The 20,837-nt window shown below is 50.2% G+C and overlaps 1 protein-coding gene across 2 annotated transcripts in view; it reads left to right on the top strand.

Moving 5' to 3' along the window:
- Positions 1-20,837, top strand: part of SHB (SH2 domain containing adaptor protein B) — a 139,387-nt gene that overhangs the window by 92,533 nt on the left and 26,017 nt on the right. For both annotated transcript variants that reach the window (XM_025431957.3, XM_025431956.3), the window contains exons 4-5: positions 14,477-14,648; positions 20,522-20,641. In XM_025431957.3, the coding sequence (XP_025287742.1) occupies positions 14,477-14,648; positions 20,522-20,641 (292 nt within the window). The remainder of the gene's footprint in view (positions 1-14,476; positions 14,649-20,521; positions 20,642-20,837) is intronic.

The raw sequence follows: 20,837 nt of genomic DNA, 5'->3' as shown, positions 1-20,837 counted from the left end.
CCACATGAATCAACAGTGTTTGTGCACATGCATGGGTATGTCCATATGCACATGCTTTAGCAAGTCATGAGTGCTGTCAGGAAGCAAGGCAGTGCTTGGCTAGGCCCTGTCCTCCTTATGATACCTGTATAAAATGTCCCACATGGTTTTTCTAGACTTTCAGGAACTCTCTGATGGGCCGTGGGAGCCCAGGGTGCAGGATCTGCAGCTGGGGAGTGACTGTATGGGATAAAGTTGGCTGGGCAAAATCATTACCATCTCTTCCCACCACTTGTGTTCTCTGGTTCTGCATTTTTAGCCTGGAAGCTGGGTAGCGTCTTCAAATTTCCAAAGGGTGTGAATTTTGAGGGACCCCTAAAGCCCAAAGCTGGGCCTACCCAAAGGAATAGAGGGATTTAGGGTCCAGGTGAGTGGTAAGAATCTGATATATACTTGGAAATATATAATGAGCTTCCCCTCACTGGGAATTTGGAAGCAGAAGCTCAGTTGAGACAGGATTGCTGATAGAGGCTTTGCCTGGCAGTGGAGGGTTGGCCTGTCACCTCTAGCACTGCTTCATGTTTCAGCACCCCACCATGCTGATCAGAGACCAGGAGAAGGGAAGGCCTCTGAATTATCTCCATGATTCAGTCTATGAAGCAAAAGTGCTTTCTGCCTTTCAAAGCGTTGTCTTATATCGCATTCATGGCATGAGGCATTTCTCAAAGGCATGCTTCTGGCATTCTCGATAGAAAGAGCCCTTCCCAGCTCAGCCATTGACTGAGGCTCTGAGGGCTGCTGCCTCAGGAAGCCTCGATTATCACTACCAAGTTGTCCTGAGAACAACTATTGCAAGGTGTGAGGTAGTCTTGTCTTCTTGGGAATGAAAATCCTCCCACCTCCTGGAATTCTGTGGCCAGGTAAGTGAGAAATACCACAAGGTATCCAAAAAGCCTTGGGCCTTCATGGCCTACTCTTCCTCCAGGAAGCTGCCTGGTCTCAGCCAGAACCTCCACCTGCCTGGCACTGGAGTCCCTTCCCACACAGCCCCAGGACAGGTGCCTGGTCAGGTTTCTTGCACTGCCAACTATAAGGAACAGACAGGCTGCAGCCCACCATGCACGGAGAAGTGATATGGCTTCCATCAAGCTGTCAACTCCCTTCACTCCTGGCAGAGACACCTGCCTTCAGGGCTGATGGTTTTAGTTCCTGGCCTGCTTTGACTCACCCCCTGGGGGCCTTGACAGCCACAAATTGCAAGGTGGCAAATGGGTCTAGAAGTGGCCCTAAACCCCCAGATGCAGCTCTGGGCCCATACAGAGACTTAGAGGAACTCCCTGCCTGGTGTGGGGCAGGAAGAGCAGCCTGGGGTAATTCCACACTGTCTTGGGGAAGCATGGGTTGGTATGGAGGGTCTCATCAGCCCTGGGCCTTGTGGCAGGGACTGTTACATTGACAAATGGAGCCTGCATAGGACATAGCCACATAGGGAAGAGCAAGAGCAGAGGAGCTGGGAGCACGACTAGAGAATCAGACATGGGCTCAGGATTAGTGTCTTCACTAATCTGCAAGGAGCCACGGGGAGGACAGAAATCCAACCTGTCGTAGAAGCCTCCATTTTCTCACCTGGGAGATGTGTCCGCTGCAGAGGATCCCTGTGAGGTTTAAGGGACACCACATCATGAAAGTGCTGGCCATTTCCTGAGCACTTTTTGCCTGCACTCTCACTGAATCCTCACAGCTCTCCTCTGGGAGATGAGTTTCCTCATTTTACTGCTAAAAAGGACTGAGGTCCAAAGAGAAGAGGCCCATAGCTAGTCAGCCACAGAGCCAGGATTTGAACTTGTGGAGTCCAGTTCCAGATCCAAGCCCTAACCCAAGGGGCTGCCTGGGCTCCCTGCTGCCGTCAGAGATGCTGCATAAAATATGGTTAGAGCCCACAGGAAATGTCATGTGCCTTTCATTGCCCTGATACAGATTTCTGCCATGTGTGCAGCTCATAGGATACTTGACTTGGTTTCTCCACCTAGAATGGTTCCAGCAGAGGATCCAGTAGGAGCCCCAAGTTCCTGAAGTTCGTACCTACATGGGGGTGGAGGTTGACCAGAGCCATCCCACTCCCCCTTGTCTAGCTGGGGAAACAAGGCCCTGAGAGGAGAGAACTGCCAGAGACCTCGTAGCAGAGCTGATCAGGCCACACACAGGATAGATCAACATTGCCTTCTAATCCAATGAGTAGAGTTACCAGCCATATCTTTAATGATTTATAATTGCCTCTGAGAAGCAAATGATCCGAGTGCTTGCTCAGGGAGCTGGGTGGCAGGGAGTGTGTGAAGGGCACCCTTGAAATCTTTTAAAGGAACAAAATCATTTCACTTTTTTCATTTTCCACTCACTGAAGATATGTCTCCATTGAATCCACTTATCAGGTGATGCCCTGGGTTTAGCTAGTGACAGGTCTGCCTCCCAGCAAAGATAGAAAACTGACATACGACTCAGTGCTGAACATAGTTACTTCAGGTACTTTGTCGGCCTTCCCCCATTAGCTCCTCCATGAGTTGCTCTGTCCTCAAAAGCTCAGGGCAGTGTTTTGCATGTCGGGAGTCAATGGGGCAGTAGAAGGAGTCAGGCAATCCTAAGTTCACATGCCAACTCCACCACTCATCAGCTGTGAGACCTCAGACTTACTGTTCAGTTTCCCTGAACCTTAGTTTTCCCATCCATAAAGTGGGAATACTCAAAACCCTTGTCAAACAGGATCTCTAATGCTCAAGAGAAAAGATCTGAAAGATCTGGATGAAAAGATTTTTGCATGCTGTAAAGGGTCACACTTGAAAGAATGGTTGTTGGTATTCAGGGGAGGTTTAATTGTATTAAATAAAATTTAATTTAATATTAAAATGTACTCCATGAAGAGGTACTTGGAAGGCACAGAGGCCTCACTTACAGAGCTCATTCCTAATTAGGCCTGGCCCTGAGAAGCATGGATGGTGTGGAAAGCAGTACTTACATAGGAAATCCTTGTCTGCATTCCAGCAGTAGTTTTAACAGTGAGCTACCCAGTCCTTCCATTCTTTATTCAGTTCTTCCCAAGGATTGGGCCATTGATTCCTGGGTGTGAGAAGGTCCCCACTGCTTTTTCTCCCCTCTGTCCCCTCCTCATTCTAGCCATGACACACTTGTGAATTGGTTGGCTTGGCCAGAGCAAGTAGGGGAATCACCAAGAGGAAGCATTAAACAGATTGTTGGGTCCTCAGAGTTCCTCATATGGTAGGTTTCAGGGATGAGGCATGAGAATTTGCATTTTTAACAGGGTCCCAAGAACTGCTGATGCTGCTGATCTGAGCACTTCACTTTGAGAATCTCCAATGTACCTTGTACATATTATGTGTTAGGTGTTGGGGTCAGGGGGTATTAGGGGATGTCACAACTCAGTTCAGTAGTAGCAACAACACCTCCTCCAGAAAGGCCTTCCTGGACATGTGCAGTCCCTTCCTCACCCTCATCCCAGGTTGGGCTGGGACCTCTCTGTGCTCCTACCTCACCCTGTATAGGAGGTATGTCAGTTTATTCTGAACAGCCAGATATACACTTACAGGGCAGGTGCTAATGCTATGTCGATCACCCCTTACCCAGGGACCTTCTTAAGTCTTGACACCTTCCTGGCCTCATCAAGTAGGCCGAAAGGGCAGAGAGAGGGCAAGTAAGGTCCTAGGTATGTCTATTTCATAAACAATTGTGAGTCATCTCCAAACCAGCTCAATTGGCTAATTTAAAATAATCCTATTAAGGTAAGGGGGGAAATGGAGGAAGGACAGGAAATCAACATTTAGTGAGCACCACTTATGAAGCCCTGCAAGGTGGGTGTGATTTCATTGTCATTGTACAGATGACAGTACTCAGGCTCTCAGAGGATGAGCAGCTTGTCCATAGTCACACAGCTAATGAACCCAGGTCAGTCTGACTGCAGTCTTTACTCTTTCCACTGCTGCGTTGACATCTCAAGTGTGGAAGGTACATGTCATAACATTGCCTTTACTTTGTGTTGGTGCCATGTGCCTTTGGTCACTATTGAGGCAGAAGCAGTTGCGCCCACTCTGTGCTGACCTTGTGACTTTTCACTGTCAAACACAAATGCTCTGGAGTTGGGGACGCTGATGTTCTGTGCATAAGACACTTCCCCTGGGCTTGCTGTTCCCACCAAGCCCTGTGATTGACATCCTCAGACACTCAGAACAAATAGGTTCAGCCTCTGCAGAAGGTTCCTCAGGGAGTCTTAGACCTGCCACCATCACCTGGCACACCCAGACCCATGCCACCTCCTCCTCACTATTGACCCCCACGGGGCTCCTGTGATGCTCTCTGCCCCTTAGAGAGCTTCCCAGAATGCCTTGGGTCTGCAAGGAAATTAACAATTTTGTTTGTATGGGGAGCTTTTCGCTATGTAATGAGTAACAGTTGTAATTAATGTTTAACACATACGAACAGCAGGTCTGCAGAGAAAAGGGGGGTTTAAATGACTATGAAGAGAACCAGGATCGCTCACTTCCTGTGGGCTAATATGTTACCGAGGGACAGGTTTTTCCAGTTAGCTTTTCTACTTGACATATGAATGTATTCATTTAGTAGCCAAAAAAAAAAAAAGAAGAAGAAGAAAAGAGAAAGGAAAACACTAGTGTTTAATAGCTTTGGCTGATCTACTAATTATATTGATTGATAGAAATGTTCCTTGTGTCTTTTGTCTCCTCAGTGAAAAAAAAAAACACAAAGATTTGCTGGAATCTTGCTCTTCTGTTTGGCAGGGCAGAAATCCTCATGTGGCTTGAGACTGTTTAAGCTCTGTGAGGTCAGAGCCTCTGCCTGCCTTGTTCACACCTGGGCCCTTACATAGATCCATGCCTGGCACATGATGAACATGCAGATAGGTGTTAAATTATTGAATAAATCATGTCTCTGGAAAACCAACCCCTTGATTTCTTCAGGACACTAGAATTCTGAGGTAATGATGCAGACTGCTCACCCAGAAATAGTTTATTTTCATATCACTCTTTCATGCCATATGCCTGTCTTCTCTCCAAACGAGGCAAGGGGCCTACACCTGGAGGGCCATTTTTGCACAGCTGTTAACTGCCGTGATTGCCACCTCTGGTCTGAATTCTTGGGAAGAAGTCGAGAGTGTGTCCCCACCTGTCTGAGGAGTGGCCCAGGCTTCCAGATGCCACATTGTAGGTGGAGAGAGTGGTGTGCTAGTGGGTGGCATGCCAGCCCCCTGAGAGCCATGCACCTGGCTTGTCCCATCCTCTCGCTCTTCCTTTCCCTCACTGCCATCTGCAGGGGGATGCCATCAGAAACCTATAAACAACTTGGCTGGGGCTTTGGTGCTCCTAGATGTGGAGACCCATTTCCAAAGATGCCCACTGTGCAGGTTCTCTGAGGCTTGTGGATGGGGAAGAGTCTGTTTGCCTGGCCCTAGGATTCTAAGTGATTGTCTGTGGATATCTGCAGGTATAAGCATCAGGAAACAGTCTGCATCAGACACAAGCAGGCATTTTCCATCTGACAGGTGAGCCTGGCCCAGAATTCGCAGAGTGCACATGAACTCAGATGCCAAAGCCACAGGGTCTGGATTTAAAGCCCCGTGCTGCCACTTGCTAACAGGGTGACTTGGGGCCAATTGCCTCTGTTTCCACATCTTAAAAGGAAGTAGTAATTGGTGCTGAGAGTCAGGACACAGTGAGTGCTCAGTGGACACCGACTTTTGGTATCTCTGTCGTTGTTAACTACTGCTTTTTGAGAATGTATTACATTATAGACAGGATTCGTGCTGTACTTGTTAAAGGCCTCTGGAGACTTGGGTTGCAGTCCAAGTTCAAATCCAGCTGTTGACTTGGGACAAATCAGTCCCATTTCCAGCCGTCCAATTCTCATCTATAAGATGAGTTATGACAGTAAAGATGGCTTGCTTCAGCAGCTGTAAAGATCTCTGCATTTGGATCATTTCATCATTTTCATCAGGATTTATCCTTATATTTCCCATAGCCAAGCAGCAGCCCTTGGGGTGGGGTCTTTGCACCAGACAGAGGTGTCTTTTTCCTGTGAGGGTTGCAGGATAAGGGGATGAAGACATACTCCACCCTGTTCCAGGCCCTCCTTCCCTAGCCCTGGCTTGGGTGTACATGCATGGACAGCGTTCCTGGAATCCGGATGGCATTCCTGCAACCCAAGCAGCATCCCGGCGCCTGCCTCACAACCTGTCCAATGCCCTCCTTCTCGGGGAGTCACCACTGCCTCCCTTCACAATGGAGATCTCTGTTTTCAGGCACTGCCCACGAGATGTGGCAGCGTGGTGCCCTGGGGCTTGCATGTGTCTGGGAGGTGAACACAGAGGCCTCTTGTTGGCAGTCCTGAAACACAGACCAAACATTTGCTGAGCTGCCTGTTGTTTTAAAATCCCTGGAGGTGCAGCTCTCATGCACAGGACAGGCGGGGGAGGTGGAGGGTGAGGCCTGCTCTTGGACCGGAAGGGAAAGGGGCCTCACCTCCCTGGGCTTCAGTTTCTCCATCTGTAAAATGGGAATTCTAATACTGATCTTGTTCTGAGGAGCAGATGAGGTAACTCAGAATGTGTATCTAGAAAGTCGAAGCAGCAAAGCTGTTGTCATGGAAACAGTTTCAGGCAGTGGCAAGTGTTTACACATTGTCGTGAAAGTCTGTGGTGTTTGCAGAGACTCCAGGGATCATGTGGTCCACCCAGCTCCCCAGACCACTATGCTATCTCCCTCCTTGCCCCTCTCTTGGGGGCTGAGAACTGCCTGGGCAGCAGCCCCTTGTGTGCCTGTCCACCCGAGCCCTCCCCACTGCCTTACACACACACACACACACACACACACACACACACACACACAAACACACGCCAGAGTCGAGGCCTGGCTGTAGGCAGAATGGAGGGATCAGCACCTCTGTGGAAGGGGTGCCTCTGACACCTTCGTTCTGTTCTCTGTGCCCTCGTGTTCTTGGACTATAGGGCAGGCCCCTCCCATGAGCTCCATGTGGTTTGCAGAGACAACCCATATTCATTTTGGCCTCACCCACAGAAGGCCTAAAGAAGCCTCTTCAGTGGGCTGAGAGCTCCTTACAAGTGTCCTGTTTTCAATTGTCTAATCCTCATTGCCTCTGCTTAAAGGACCCTGTCCTGTGTGGATAACTGGTGGGTCAGAGACTCCAAGCCAGCCAGAAAGCTATAGCCACTGAGCTTGGAACACGTCAAGGTCCCTGGGCCTCCTTAACTCCCAGCTGGCTTTAAATGGTCCCTGTCCTATGCAGCCGCTGTCCACACCCTTGGTCAGTAGGGAAGACTGGAAAATGTTTGCCAGGCCACTGATTTCTCTCCCCACCATTCCCCAGGGAAAGGTACTCCTACCCACCCCCAGGTGAGAGGAGGCATTCCAGGGTTTAAATCCCAGAGCAGAAGTTGGGGGAGTAGGGGCTGAGGCTGGCTGCCTGATGTGGCAGCCTGCTCCTATCACCATGGCCAGGTTGCTTACCTACACCAGGCCTTGTTTGTAAAAAACCTGGACAAAGTGCCCTGATCTCTCCTAGGCTTATGTGGGGGGGTCAGAGCAGAAGGTCCCATCAGGTCTCATGTATGCCTCCCCATGCAGAGGAAGCAAGCAGTAAAGGTTAGGCCATCTTCAAAATGTTTTAAAATAATTTGAGGAGGTAATCCAGCTCCCTTTTCCTATCTTGATTGATGCATGGAGGTTTTATGGTCCTGCTGACCCAGGTGGAGATTTATTCACTCAGTAGATATTATCTACTATACATCAGGCACTGTTCTCGGCATTGGGGATTTAGCTCTGAACAAAGCAGAATATGTTGTGCCTTTTGGACCTTCCAGCTTAGGAACTCCAGTAGAGGCTAGGGAAAAAGAAGGTACCTTTCTTATGCAAGGCACTTTATTGTCTTCAGTGTATGAGAGAGGAGTGTTCAGAGTGTGGGTGTGACTGTGGGGAGGGGGTCACCACTTACAGGGGCCTGCCTAACAGGACTTTGGTACGCAATCTATTACTAACTACCTCTACTATCCTTTGTAGGTATAGTCGACCCTGTTCTACAAAAGAGGTAGCTAGGGTTCAGAGAGATTTAGAAACTTGCCCAAAGTCACACAGTAATGGCAGAGGCAGGACGCAAAATGTGTCCTTCTAAGTCCAGAGTCCATATCCTTTCCATGATGCCAAGCTGCTGTGGTTCCTCCGTTTCCTGGCCTATTGCAGCTCATAGGCCGTTCCTTTTTTCCTTTTTTTTTTTTTTAAAAGATTTTATTTATTCATCAGACACAGGCAGAGGGAGAAGCAGGCTCCCTGCCGGGATCCTGATGTGGGACTTGACCCCAGGACCCCAGGATCACGACTGAGCCACCCATGTGCCCCTAGGCCATTCTTTCAAGTCGGCTGCATGGCCATGCAGAGGTTCAGTGGAGGCTGAGGTACGAGGCCCATCTCCATCCGGTTCTGGAAGGACACCTACCTACCACACTACCAGAGACTGGGGTGGGATCAGACAGTGGCATAGACCCCGGGATGCAGGGCACAGAAGAGAAAGGAATTCTGCCTGGGGTGTAGGGTAAAACCTTCCCTGGGTGGTAGCATTGGAGCCGAACTTTAAAGAATAGCAAGGATTTGTGCATCCAAAGATAGTGAAGAAGGGGATTCGAGAGGGCAGGCAAAGCAAAGCCCTAGGGGCAGATGGTGGATTTAGGGCCTGGCCATTCTTTGTGCCTGGAGCCAAGGGCTGGGTAGGGACCCCAGAGGGGTTTTCTAGGGGAAGATGGATCCAGTAGGTTGGGTTGGTGCCAGGTCACTGAAGATCCTGAACACTAGAGCAAGGAGTTTGCCCTCCACCCAGGGGAAGTTGGGAGTCAGCAAGGGTTTTGAGCCCAGCTGAGCTGTGCTTTAGAGGCCCGTTGGCTTTTTGGAACTTGTTTTCTCTGGCCAGCCCTGATTAATAAACAAGAAGGAACTGGACCCTGAAGGAGCACATTTATTTCATCTAAGCAAACATTTACTAAACACCCGTCTCCATAACAAGCACTGCATTAGGCTTAGGGGCAAACAAGAGATTGGAGAGGGAAAAGAAAGAAAATAAATCCCGGGCACTGCCCCCACAGAACACCCAGGCTGACTGGGGAAGAGAGAGAAGGGGTGCCCATGGAGCCTCAAGAGAAGTGCCAAGTGCTTCTGAGGAGGAAGGGGCTCTCAGCAGGCGGTAAACGGGGAGGCTTTGTGAAGGGGTGGCTTTTTGCCAGGTCTTGGAAGATTCTAGACATCATGTGGATGGAGCAGGAGGGTGGTCATTCCAGGCCTAGAGGTGGGAAGCGCACCACAGACTGAGTTGAGTGAGGAAGGCACAGCCCCTGCCTGACCATAGGGAAGGAAGGACCTGAGGGGGGCAGAGGGGAAGGTGACCCCAGTGACCCACAGGCCTGAGCTCAGGCCTTGCCTCCCCTGCCCCTATCCCACCCCTTAGCTTTGAGACCCTTTGAGGTGAGTTCTTTCTCACCTCTGAGTCCCCATCCGTCACTCATCATCCACAGGGGCCAGAGCTATTGTGAGAGTCAGAGCCAACGTGGGCACCTGGGATACTGTCATCTGTTACTGGCAGTGACTAAACTTCAGAACCGATTGGTATAAAACCTATAATAAGAGTAGGAAGGGGACTGCCCGAGTTGGAGACTAATAACATGGATGGAGAAAAGGCCTCGCTCGGAAGGGCAGTCGTGGGGGCACCCAAGCTGGGCCCTTAAAGGCTGAGGCTTGTCGTTAGACCAGAATTTTTGGAAAGACATCTGGGGCATCGAGAAGGGGCCTGGCCTCCTCACCTGCCCTGGACAGAGGCTGGCGGAGCATCAGTGGGGCCATGTCTCCCACTGCCTCCCAGGGCCTGGTCCTTCCCACCTGAGCCTCCCCTCCCTCCTGCACAACTCTGATTCCATTTGTAATTGCCTATAGGTGCAATTAATTAGGTTCTGTCATTCTAATGACTCACAGGGGTGGCATATTTTTTTCTCTAAATGCAGATATTCTTTTGAGGGTTTGTGTCTTTATCTTTTGCAGAAAATCACTAAATTAAAAGAATTGCCATTTTAAATTGCAGATTAAAGAGAAACTTAATTAGAAGGAATGAAAGCAGTTGTGTTTGGAGCTTTTGTTCCTAACAGTGTTGGTTTTTTTTTTTTTTTTTTTTTCTTTTGCTGCTGAATCACTGCACTTGGAGTTTGTATATTTTATTTTAGGTGAGATGATTTGCCTAATTAAGTCTGTCATTCATCACCACCTGTCCCCTCTGAAATATATGGCTATATTATTAAGCTTGCAAGCGAATGTATAAATTAGTTCAGTGGGGAATTACAGTGTTGACTGGGATGTTACTAGGTTTTATCGAGTTTATCTGGTATGAAAACCGGTATTTTTTCCCAATAAAGTGAAACAACAGCTCATTAATTTTCTTCAGTCATTCATTAGGTGCCTGTTAGGTTGCAGGCATGTGCTAGGCATGGGACACAAAGGCACATGTGGTATAGCCCCTGCTTTTGAGGGACTCGTGGGGCACCCAACCAGGAAACTGGCCATTAGGATGCCATAGACTGAGATCAAGGTGAGTCTGGGGAGGAGGTGAGGTTAGAGCAGCCTTCCTAAAAGAGATGGCTGACCCTTGAAGGGCAAATGGAGTTAGTTAGGTAGAGAGACTGTGGATGGGGTGGTGGTATTTCAGGCTGAAGACCTGTCCCATGGGGTGGTGGTATTTCAGGCTGAAGACCTGTCCCATAAGTGCTCATGGTGAGGCCTCAGGCTGTCCAGGCAGCCAGGTCATTGGTTATGCTAAAGAGTTTCTTCTGCAGTCAGTGCTCCATGCTCCTGCCTCTGTGGCAAGAGGGGTGTGGTAGGATTTTCCATTGGTAGAAATCCCCAAATTCTAATTTTAGTCAGAGGTGAACATGCCTTAACAATTCATTTGGTCTCTCCTTTTCCCTAGCTGGTGGCAAAACTAAGCCTAGAACCTCATCTCCCCCCCAGCCCCTTCTTCCCATGTCACTATTTCACTGCCCACCTCCGTACCCTTAGCCCTCAGGACCAGAGGCCTGCTCTATGGCCTCCTGTCCCTTCCTAACAGGAAATTAGAGGGAGGGACTGTGGAAAAGTACACCCTGGTCCCATGTCCCTGGCCCCCCTCTCCTGCTCCACCTTGCATCTCTTCTCAATGGAGCATCATACAGGGGTCACCTGGCTCAGCCCGTGGCTAGTCAAGTCCTGTTGGAGTCACCTCTTCCATCGCTCCCATCATTGAGAGATTCAGCCTCCATTACCTTCCCTGACTGGTCTCCCTGCCTGCTTGGTAGCCCCCCACATCTCATCTCCATCAATAGAGACATCTCTAAAACCCAATCTGAGAATGGCATTCCCTGATTGCCCCAACCTTAGGGTCAAGACCCAGATCTTTAGGAAAGGGCTATGTGACCTTACCTATCTATCTGATGCCAGTGCTCACCCCTGCCCAAGGTCACCCATCTAGGACTCTGCAAGGCAAATGGCTCACCCCTTCCTAATCCCTCGGCCCAAGAACATATGCGCCATTTGACTAGTTGGCATGAGGGCTGATGTGGTTCAGCCAGAGCCCTGGTGGGAAAGCCCATTGCTAGGAAGCCAGGCAGGGAGCATGGTGACGGGGGTGCCTGGGCCCCAGTTGTGTGCTTCACCCTCTCATTACCACTGTGCAAGCCCAGGTTATTGACCAGATGGAAGAGCGTTCTCTCAGACACACAAACCCAGGATCTGTACCTTAGAAGGGCCTTGTCATTGCAGTCTGTCCCTGTGGTTGGGACACAGGACAGAGCTGTAGCCTGAAAGGAGACAGAGCCCCCACCGAGTCCTCACTCTGTCCCTGCTCCACACTGCCAGTCCTGGCCTCACAGGCTGGGGGTGTCTCTAGGTTGGAGTTTGGCCTTCATCCTGCTTCCTCATGAATTTTAATTATAGTTTTCTGTGAATCTTCACCTCCTAGGGAATGCCAGTTCCATCCCTCCAGTGCTCAGGCCAAAGGCCTATAGCCTCTGGATCCTCTTTCCCACACATTCCACTGTGAATGCACAGATAGGGTCTGCAGACCTCACTGCTCTCCATGTGCATCTCTCTCTCTCTCTCTCTCTCTCTCTCTCAATTAAACTTTTAAGAACAGTTTTAGGTTCACAACGAAATTGAGTGGGAAGTATAGGGAGTTCCCATGTGCCCCTGTCCTCCCATCTCTTTTCAGCACAGCAATCCTGTTCAGAAGTGCCAAGTCAAAACCCTCCCCATCAGGACATCAGAATGGCTCAGAACAAAGTCAAAGTCCTTTTAAAATGCAACACCCGATGATCTGGCACCATTTCCTCCCACTACCCTCCATTACCCCAGGCTGTGTTGTTTCTGTCACTTGAGGCACTTTCCCACCTTAGGGCCCTCTTCCCTCTGCCTGGAATGTGCTTCCCATTCTCCACGGCAGTTACTGCAGATGGTGTGCTGTAGCTCTGACGTACCTCATTTATTGTGTTTCTCCCCACTCAGACTCTGGGCTTCATAAGCAGGGATTTCTGTGTTGCTCACTGCTGTTTCTCCAGCCCTGAACTTGCCTGGCACATGTGAGTGAGTGTTGGGGAGTGGGGCAGGTGGATGGACAGGCTGCCGGCCTCTGCTGCAGTTATGAGAGTGAGTGCACACATGTGGGTCCAGAGTGTCTAGAGCCTTCCACTGGCAGGAACCTCCCTTCCCATTGCCTTCCAATAGTGGTTAATGGAGAAGAGTGTATCAGAGGGATGGAAATGCTTTGTAGTCCTGATGGATGATCTCGCTCAGCGGCTGGGACCCAGAACAAATTCATCCACATTCCTTAACCCCTGCAGACAGCATATAGCACAGCCGGTGAGGTTCCCCACTCCCCCCAACCACCACCACCACCTTCTGCCAGCTTCCCAGCTTCCGTCAGTGTGGGGTTGATTTCCGTGTGTCTGGCCAGGGTAGAGGACAGCTCGCCACATCCGTGTTTGCTCTTTGGAGAGGAGATTTCTGCCATTGTGTGTCTGTCAGCCTGCACCCAGACCTGGCTTTGGAAGCCTTGTTCTGCAGGGCCTGGCCCATTCACTCAGCAGTCTGTGTGCTGGGCCCTTCGCATGTGTTCTCTCATCTGATCTTCGAGGTAACAGGATGAGGGAGGAAATGGAGCCTCTGAGACATTGAGGAACTTAGCCAAGGCAACCAGCTAATGACTGGCAAGCTTGGAAGAGGAACTTGGGTTGGTTCAGAAGCTTATGTGAAGTAACTAGTACCGCATCCGCATTGAACAGACACAAGAATAATGAAAATAAATGTTTATAATAACATTGATTGAGTAGTGACTACATGCTAGGCACTCTGGTAAGATCTCGGTGACATCACCTAATTGAATCCTTGTAACAGCCCCATGAGGTGGGTACGGTCATCATCCCTTGCAGAGGAGGAAACCAAAGACCAGAGAGATAACTTGCAAGGTGGACTAATTGGTCTGTAGGAATGCTTCTGGAAACTCTAGGTTCAGCTCAGTATTTTCTGCTTTTTTTTTTTTTTTTTAATGATTTTATTTATTCATGAAAGACACAGAGAGAGAGGCAGAGACACAGGCAGAGGGAGAAGCAGGCTCCACGCAGGGAGCCCAACATGGGACTCAATCCCAGGACTCCAGGATCACACCCTGGGCCGAAGGCAGGCGCTAAAATGCTGAGCCACCCAAGGATCCCCGTATTTTCTGCTCTTTATGGGTTATCTTGGGCTCCTGCCCTCGAGAGGCACCCTCCCCAAGCCCGTGGTGGTGAATGATGCTGTCATAGGCCCGGGGCCAGGAGGAGGTATGTAGCAGGGCCTGCACGCTGTGCTGTGCACTGCTTCAACCTCACCTGGGTGCTGGGTCCCAGACAGGGCTCGCTGAATGTGGGGCCAATACAGAGGGCACTGAATGAAGAGGAGCAGACATGGGGGACACGGCATGACTCTTGATTGGAACTCTGTGGGGTTGTCCCAGGAGAAAGGGAGCAGATGTGGCCAGTATACCCTGTGGGGGATGAGAGAATGGGAGGAGGGGAGCCAGTTGGAGGCAGAGAATAGGGAACAGCTGCCTCCCTGAGAACAGTCCAGGGGGCTGAACCCCTATGGGAATGCTGAGCCCCTCTTGGTGGTGATTGCAGAGGGCATCCTTTGGGGATAAGGCTAGTTCAGTGGTCTCTGGAGGGAGACTCAACCAGCCCCTTGAATGCACCATCTGGCTCTGACAGCACCTGCTGTAGGAAACTCGAGCCTTTTGAGCCATGTTCATTAATTGCCTGGAACTCTTCCCCTGAGAATTGTAAAGCCCCAAAGGGAGCAATTGACTGTTACCCCACCATGCCCCACCCAGTAATCCCTTGGTGACCGTGCACTTTCTCTCTCCACCACAGCCCAGTTTAATGGCAACGAGAAACGGCAATCATCCCCCTCTCCTTCCCGGGACCGGCGGCGCCAGCTTCGAGCTCCTGGAGGGGGCTTCAAGCCCATTAAGCATGGGAGCCCTGAGTTCTGTGGGATCTTGGGAGAAAGAGTGGATCCTGCTGTCCCGCTGGAAAAGCAAATGTAAGTTTTTTGTTTGTTTGTTTGTTTGTTTAAGATTTTATTTATTTGTTCATAAGAGACACACAGAGATAGGCAGAGACACAGACAGAGGGAGAAGCAGACTCCCCATGGGAAGCCTGATGTGGGACTTGATCCCAGGATCCTGGGATCACACCCTGACCCAAAGGCAGATGCACAACCACTGAGCCACCCAGGCGTCCCTACCAAATGTAAATTCTAAGGGAGCAAGGCCCAGCCTCCACTCAACTATACAGTCTCTGTTAAGGCTGAGAGAAGGTCAAGGCCACCATTAATTCAGTCAGTGGCTAACAGGATTAGAACAGTCTCCTGATTTGTAACCCTAGGCTTTCTCATTCTATGCTGTATTGTTGCCCTTACTTTTGTTTATAAATTAAATTATTTGTTAGCTATAGTGAGAGTTTTGCCTTATATCTGCTTGGTATTTGCTGAGCAAGGCTTTGACTTTTTTTTTTTTTTTTTTTTTAAGATTTATTTATTTGAGAGAAGTAGAGGGGCAAAGGGAGAGAGAGAGAGAGAGTCTTAAGCAGACTACACTAAGCATGGAGCCCAGTATGGAGCTCTGTCTCATGACCCTGAAATCATGCGCTGAGCCAAAACCAAGAGTTGGGCACTTAACCATCTATGTCACCCAGGTGCCCCAAGGCTTAGACACTTTTTTTTTTTAAGATTTTATTTATTTGAGGGGCGCCTGGGTGGTTCAGTGGTTGAGTATCTGCCTTCGGCCCAGGACATGATCCCGGGGTCTTAGGAAAGAGTCCCACATCGGGCTCCCTGCATGGAGCCTGCTTCTCCCTCTGCCTGTGTCTCTGTGTCTCTCATGAATAAATAAATAAAATATTTTTTAAAAAAGATTTTATTTATTTGAGAGAGAGAGAGAGACCGCGCGCGTGCGCACACACAAGCAGGAGAGAGGGGTAGAGGAAGAAGCAGACTCCCTGTTGAGCAGGAAGCCCGACTGGGGACTCAATCCCAGGACCCTGAGTCATGACCTGAGCTGAAGGCAGCCACTTAACTGACTAAGCCACCTAGGCGCCCCTGGCTTTGACACCCTTGACTTGAGTTTTCTCAGTCCCTTTCCCCTGAGATTTCCCACCTCCAGTCGGTGGCCCAGTTCCATCCCTGCTTCCCTTTCCCTCTCTGCTCCTCCCTAGCACTGTTAGGCCCTTAGCTACCCTTCCCCTTGACCATGATGATCACCTCCCTTCTAAGTGTGTGCAGGTCCCCACTCAGCTCTGAAACCTTCAGTGACCACCCCACCCCCCCCGCACCCCCATCACCTCCAGGGTAAAGTCTCATTTCCTTAGCCTGCCGCTCACTCTATGAGTTGCCCCCAGACTGCTTTTTCAGTTTCTCACCATTCTGTATACCTGGACTGCAGCAAGCTAATCCAGATACTGGATGAAGCAGGTCCTAGATCTTGTGCTGTGCTTTCAGGTATACCATCCTCTTAACAAGCAAATGTGTGATAAATGGGGTTATCAACCCTGTCACATAGATGAGAAGTCAAGACTCCAAGAGACACAAAGCCTTGGCTAGGATGTCACAGTGCAGAGGCAGGATTAGAACTCCAGTCCTATGACTTGATCCCACACCTCCTCTTTCTCCCCTCTCCTCATACACACTCTTATCACCCCCCTTCACACAGGAAATGAGCTGACAGCAAGCCGATCCCTCATGCGACTGTCCCGTGTGTGTCGTGTACTGTATTAATCTCTAGTGGGGAGTTCTGGCTTCAGCATAGCCGGCAGTGCATCCCTCACAGGAAATGCTCACTCGGTGAGCAGGATGCAGGGTTTTCCGAATGATGTCATGTACCGGGTGCCCCCTGTTCAGCATGTGCTATCATCTGGGGGGGCCGCAGTCTCCTTTGTGACACCCCATGCCTGCTGTACTGAGTGCATGGAGAAAGCACTCCCAGCAGGCTTCTTTGCTAACCGTCTGTCACAGCCACCTAGATTGGGTGGTAGGTTTTGCTTATTTCTGATCACTGTGTCCTTTTTAATCAACAAACAAAACACGATACAGAGATGGCTGGACACAGCGTGCATACTGACCATATCCACCCGATATCCCCCTCTGGGTCATCGCTTCAGCCTCAGTGCTTTAGTACAGTGCCTGGCACATAATAGGTGCTCAAGAAAACGGCTGTCCAGGGAATGGATGAAGTCCCCAGAGAGCTGTCAACATTGTCTCTCTCCCTCCATCACCTCCCATTCTTTCTCACTCAGCACAGTAGACAGCTCCCTCCTTTGGAGATATACTCTGCTCGTGGTTTTTCTCCTGCCTCCCTGGCTGCCTCTTCTGTCTCCCCTACTGTCTCCTCACCCCAGCTTTACCCAAAGCTTGGAGTGTCTGGGGCTCGGGTTCCAGCTGCATGCTATCCCTGGGTAGTCTCAGGATCCTGGCAGTGAGTCACCAGTGTGCATCCCCTGCCCATACCTCTCCTAGAATCCCCCAACTCCTACATCCAGCTGCTGTCTTGGCATCTGCACTTGGCTGACAAATGGGCATCTCAAATTTAGTGTGTTTAAAACTGGGCTCCTGATCTTCTCCGGACACTCGCTCCTCCCCCAGCTTCCCCATCTCTGTAAACGGCATCACATCTGCCTACTTGGTCAAGCCGCCAATCTGGAGTCCTTGTGATACCCTTTTTTTTTTTTTTTTTCCTTACACTAGCATTTAATGCATCTAAACTAGTGACTTCTGCTAGTTTTCCACCCAGAATATGGGCTGAATCCATCTGTTCCTCTTGTCTCAGAGCCACCTCCCATCTAGACCACTACAGAAGCCCCTGCCTTATCTCCCACTTCATTCCTCTCTGGCCCCTCTTCGGGATAACCTGGTTGGCCTTTTGTAAGACCATCCAGAGCAAGTAACATCCTCTTTTTAAAACTCTTTGCCCTCTGCTATGCTTAGAATGAAATTGGACTTCTTCCCTTGCTCACAAGGCCTTGGGGATCAGGCTCTGCCTCCCGTTCCCTCACCCTGTACCACTCCCCATGTTCACAGAGCTGGACCATTCTTGCTGCCTTTCTGCTCTGTGAACACCCCAAGTGCATCCTACTTCAGGACCTTTGCACTTGCTGGTTCCTCTGCAGAGAACATGTTTTCTTTGGCTCTTTATATGATTGGCTTCTTCTCATGGTACAGATTCTCAGGTCAAATGGCATCTCCTTGGGGGCCTCCCCTGTGTGTTCATTTTAACATAGGCACTTTCCCTGCCCTAGTCACTGCCTATCACAAACTCAGGATTCCTACATAGCAGTTGTCACTTTCCGAAATTGTGTCCTGAATCTGTTTGAGTCTCCCTCTTCCCTGCATCAGCCCCACAGGATCAAGGATATAGTAAGAGGTGAGTAAATACTGGATGAGCTAATGGGTACTGCATAGGTTGGGTCTTCTTAATCCCCATAATTCTGGCCTGACTGGCCAGTTCCACAGTCCAGCACATCCCCAAACAGCCTCTTGCTTAGATTCTGTTTTCAGTCTAGGCAGAGTCTGCTTGGGCACAGCAATTGGCCCTCAGCCCCGTCCAGGACCACCCAGGCCTACCCTGTCTCCTGATGGCCAACCCCATGCTAACAGGCTAGCCAGTGGCTGGCCCCAGCCCCTGCAATCATGTCCTTTGGCTCTTTTCTCCCCAGCTAGCCTGAGTCTCCTTAGAATCTCTACTCAAGTCCCTGATTTTTCCTCTGTGTGCACTAGCTGGGGCAGGAGGGAAGGAGCCAGCAGTTTATCCTGTTCACTTCAGCCAGGATCCTAAGCCTCCAGAGGCCCATCTGCCACCAGCTCAGCTCCTGTGCTCAGGGAGAGGCAGAGGGTGAGCAGCACTTCTCTGGAGACCTCTTCTAGGCCTTTCCCTAAGGATGACTTTGCTTCAAATGGCTGGAACTTGTTTTCCTAATAAAACAGCATGTTTATCTGCTCACTGGGGTGTGTTAACACAGGTGAAATTTCCCGGAAAACAATCTTGCCAAATCTGTTAACTTTATTCTAAAGTCCATTCCATCCTTGTCTAGCTGTTTCTCCAAACTCCAGTCGTGTATACATTCTAACATATGACTTCAGCCCTCACATTTCTGGAAGTGCTTTCACTATGGGAGCCCATACATTCCCTAACTTCATATTCCTCTTCATTTCTATGTATGTTTAGAAAGGAAAGCAGGTCTACCTTCCTCCTACCCTTTCCCTTGGCGAAATGCCCAGCCCCAGGGCTGATACGCTGTGAGTGGTCACCTCCTGGGCGGTCAGCGACTTACTCACATGCTCAGTGGACATGGACACTCACCTCTACTCTCCAGTGTTTGCTTTCCTGAAGCAGGTTGGTTTCTGAGGTTATAATTATGTCATCACCACTCCTGCTAACTGTTCAGAACACTGTCTTATAAATGGTAGAAAGTGTACAGTGTAAGGCAGTGCCATGTTTCTCCCCATGTAGAATGTCTGTAACAGAACTCTCAGAGGTACTATCTGCAGGGCACTCCTGGGCCAGGACCAGGAGGCAGCAGCAACATCTCTGCTTACACCTGGGAATTTTTGAAATGCAGCCTACGGGTGAACAGCAGCCTGAGTAATGATAGTTGGGGGAGTTGCCCATGGCCATCTGCAAATTCACTCATTTTTTATTGATGCTTGGAGCTGCCTTTTGTTAAAACTCTCCCATCCGGCTCTGTATAAGCCCTGCTCTGCATCATCCTATTTAATCTTCCCACCCTAAAATGGGGGTGGAGTGACCCTAACTTGATAGAGAACCAAGGTGCAGCCAGGTTCTGCTGCTTGCCCCTGACTGTCCAGGTGGCGAGTGGCAGGAGGGTCTGTGCCTCTGTGGCCATCCAGCACCTATGGTTCTCTTCCTGGCCCCATCTTGCCACCTTCCCACTGCCTCTGCTCCTTAGTGACTGTAATGTAAACAGGAATGCATTTTGAGTAGACCCACTGACTAGTGTCTTGTGATCATTACTCCTCCTCTGAAATTCTACCCCAACTCTCCCAGTTTCGAAAATCAAGTGTTCTTCTTTTGTCCTGCAGCCAGGGGCCTCCATCAGGTCATCTGCCACTGCACCCCGCCTTCCTGATTCTGTCACTCATCACGCGGTATCTGGAAGCAGTGATGCCGGGCTTCCCACGTGCCCAGCCAGTGCCATGTGTGCTTGATGGGAGCATTGGTGTGGCCACCCCACACAACTGTCTGCTTTCCTGAGTGATGAGCACCTCTCACTTGTCCCACAGATGCCACAGAGAAGCAGCAGTGTCCCTCCTGTCCGCACCCTCTGATGGCCTCTGTGTCACTCAGATGGAGAAAGGGTCTTCTCCTTGAGCACAAGGCACGCTGCCCTGGCCCTGCCCACTCCTCCCCTTGGGCTCACTGCAGCCATGCTGGCCTCCTTGCTGTTTCCCAAGCACATCAGGCACTCCTGCCTTGGGCCTTTGCCTTCGCTGCCCCTCCCTGTGCCAGAAACGCTTTCCCAGCCACTGTCCTTTGTGGCTTCTCCTTCACTTCCTTCAGGTCCACACTAAAATGTCAATCTCCAGAAGGCTTCCCTGGCTAGTGCTTCAAATAGCTCCAAACTACACAACCTCACTTCGTCTCCTCCATAGCACCTACCCTGGAACGTAAGCCCTGTGAGGGAGGAGGCTGCGGGTTTGTTCACCATTCTCTCCCTAAGATTGAGCATGCAATAGACACTCGGTAGTTCTGTACTGAATAACTGAATACATGCACACACGTGCCCCTGCCTCTTGATGAGGAGGCTGGGATGTGCCAGCTGCCCTCAGGGGGCTGAGAGTTTGCAAGGATGTCAGCTGTGGGAGTCATGTCCTTGCTGGGTTCTGACCCTCTCCTTTCTCCCCAGCTGGTATCACGGAGCCATCAGCAGAGGAGATGCTGAGAACCTTCTGCGGCTCTGCAAGGAGTGCAGCTACCTTGTCCGGAACAGCCAGACCAGCAAGCACGACTATTCCCTCTCTTTGAAGTAAGTACAGCCTCGTTCACCCTCTTAACCCTCCTTGGCAGCCTCAAGTAAAGCACTGCCCGGCCCTTGTGTCTGTGGCAAAAAGACTCGCCAGTGTTGTGCTTTCCCCCCCACCACTGCCACCAGAAACATGCCAGCATGAGTTATTTCAAGCCTCGATTCTTCGATTTGATCTTATTCTCCTGGGAGACAGACG

The sequence above is a fragment of the Canis lupus genome, chromosome 11, assembly GCF_003254725.2.
Source record: "Canis lupus dingo isolate Sandy chromosome 11, ASM325472v2, whole genome shotgun sequence".
NCBI lineage: Eukaryota > Metazoa > Chordata > Mammalia > Carnivora > Canidae > Canis > Canis lupus.
This window is presented reverse-complemented; position numbering and strand designations above follow the sequence as displayed.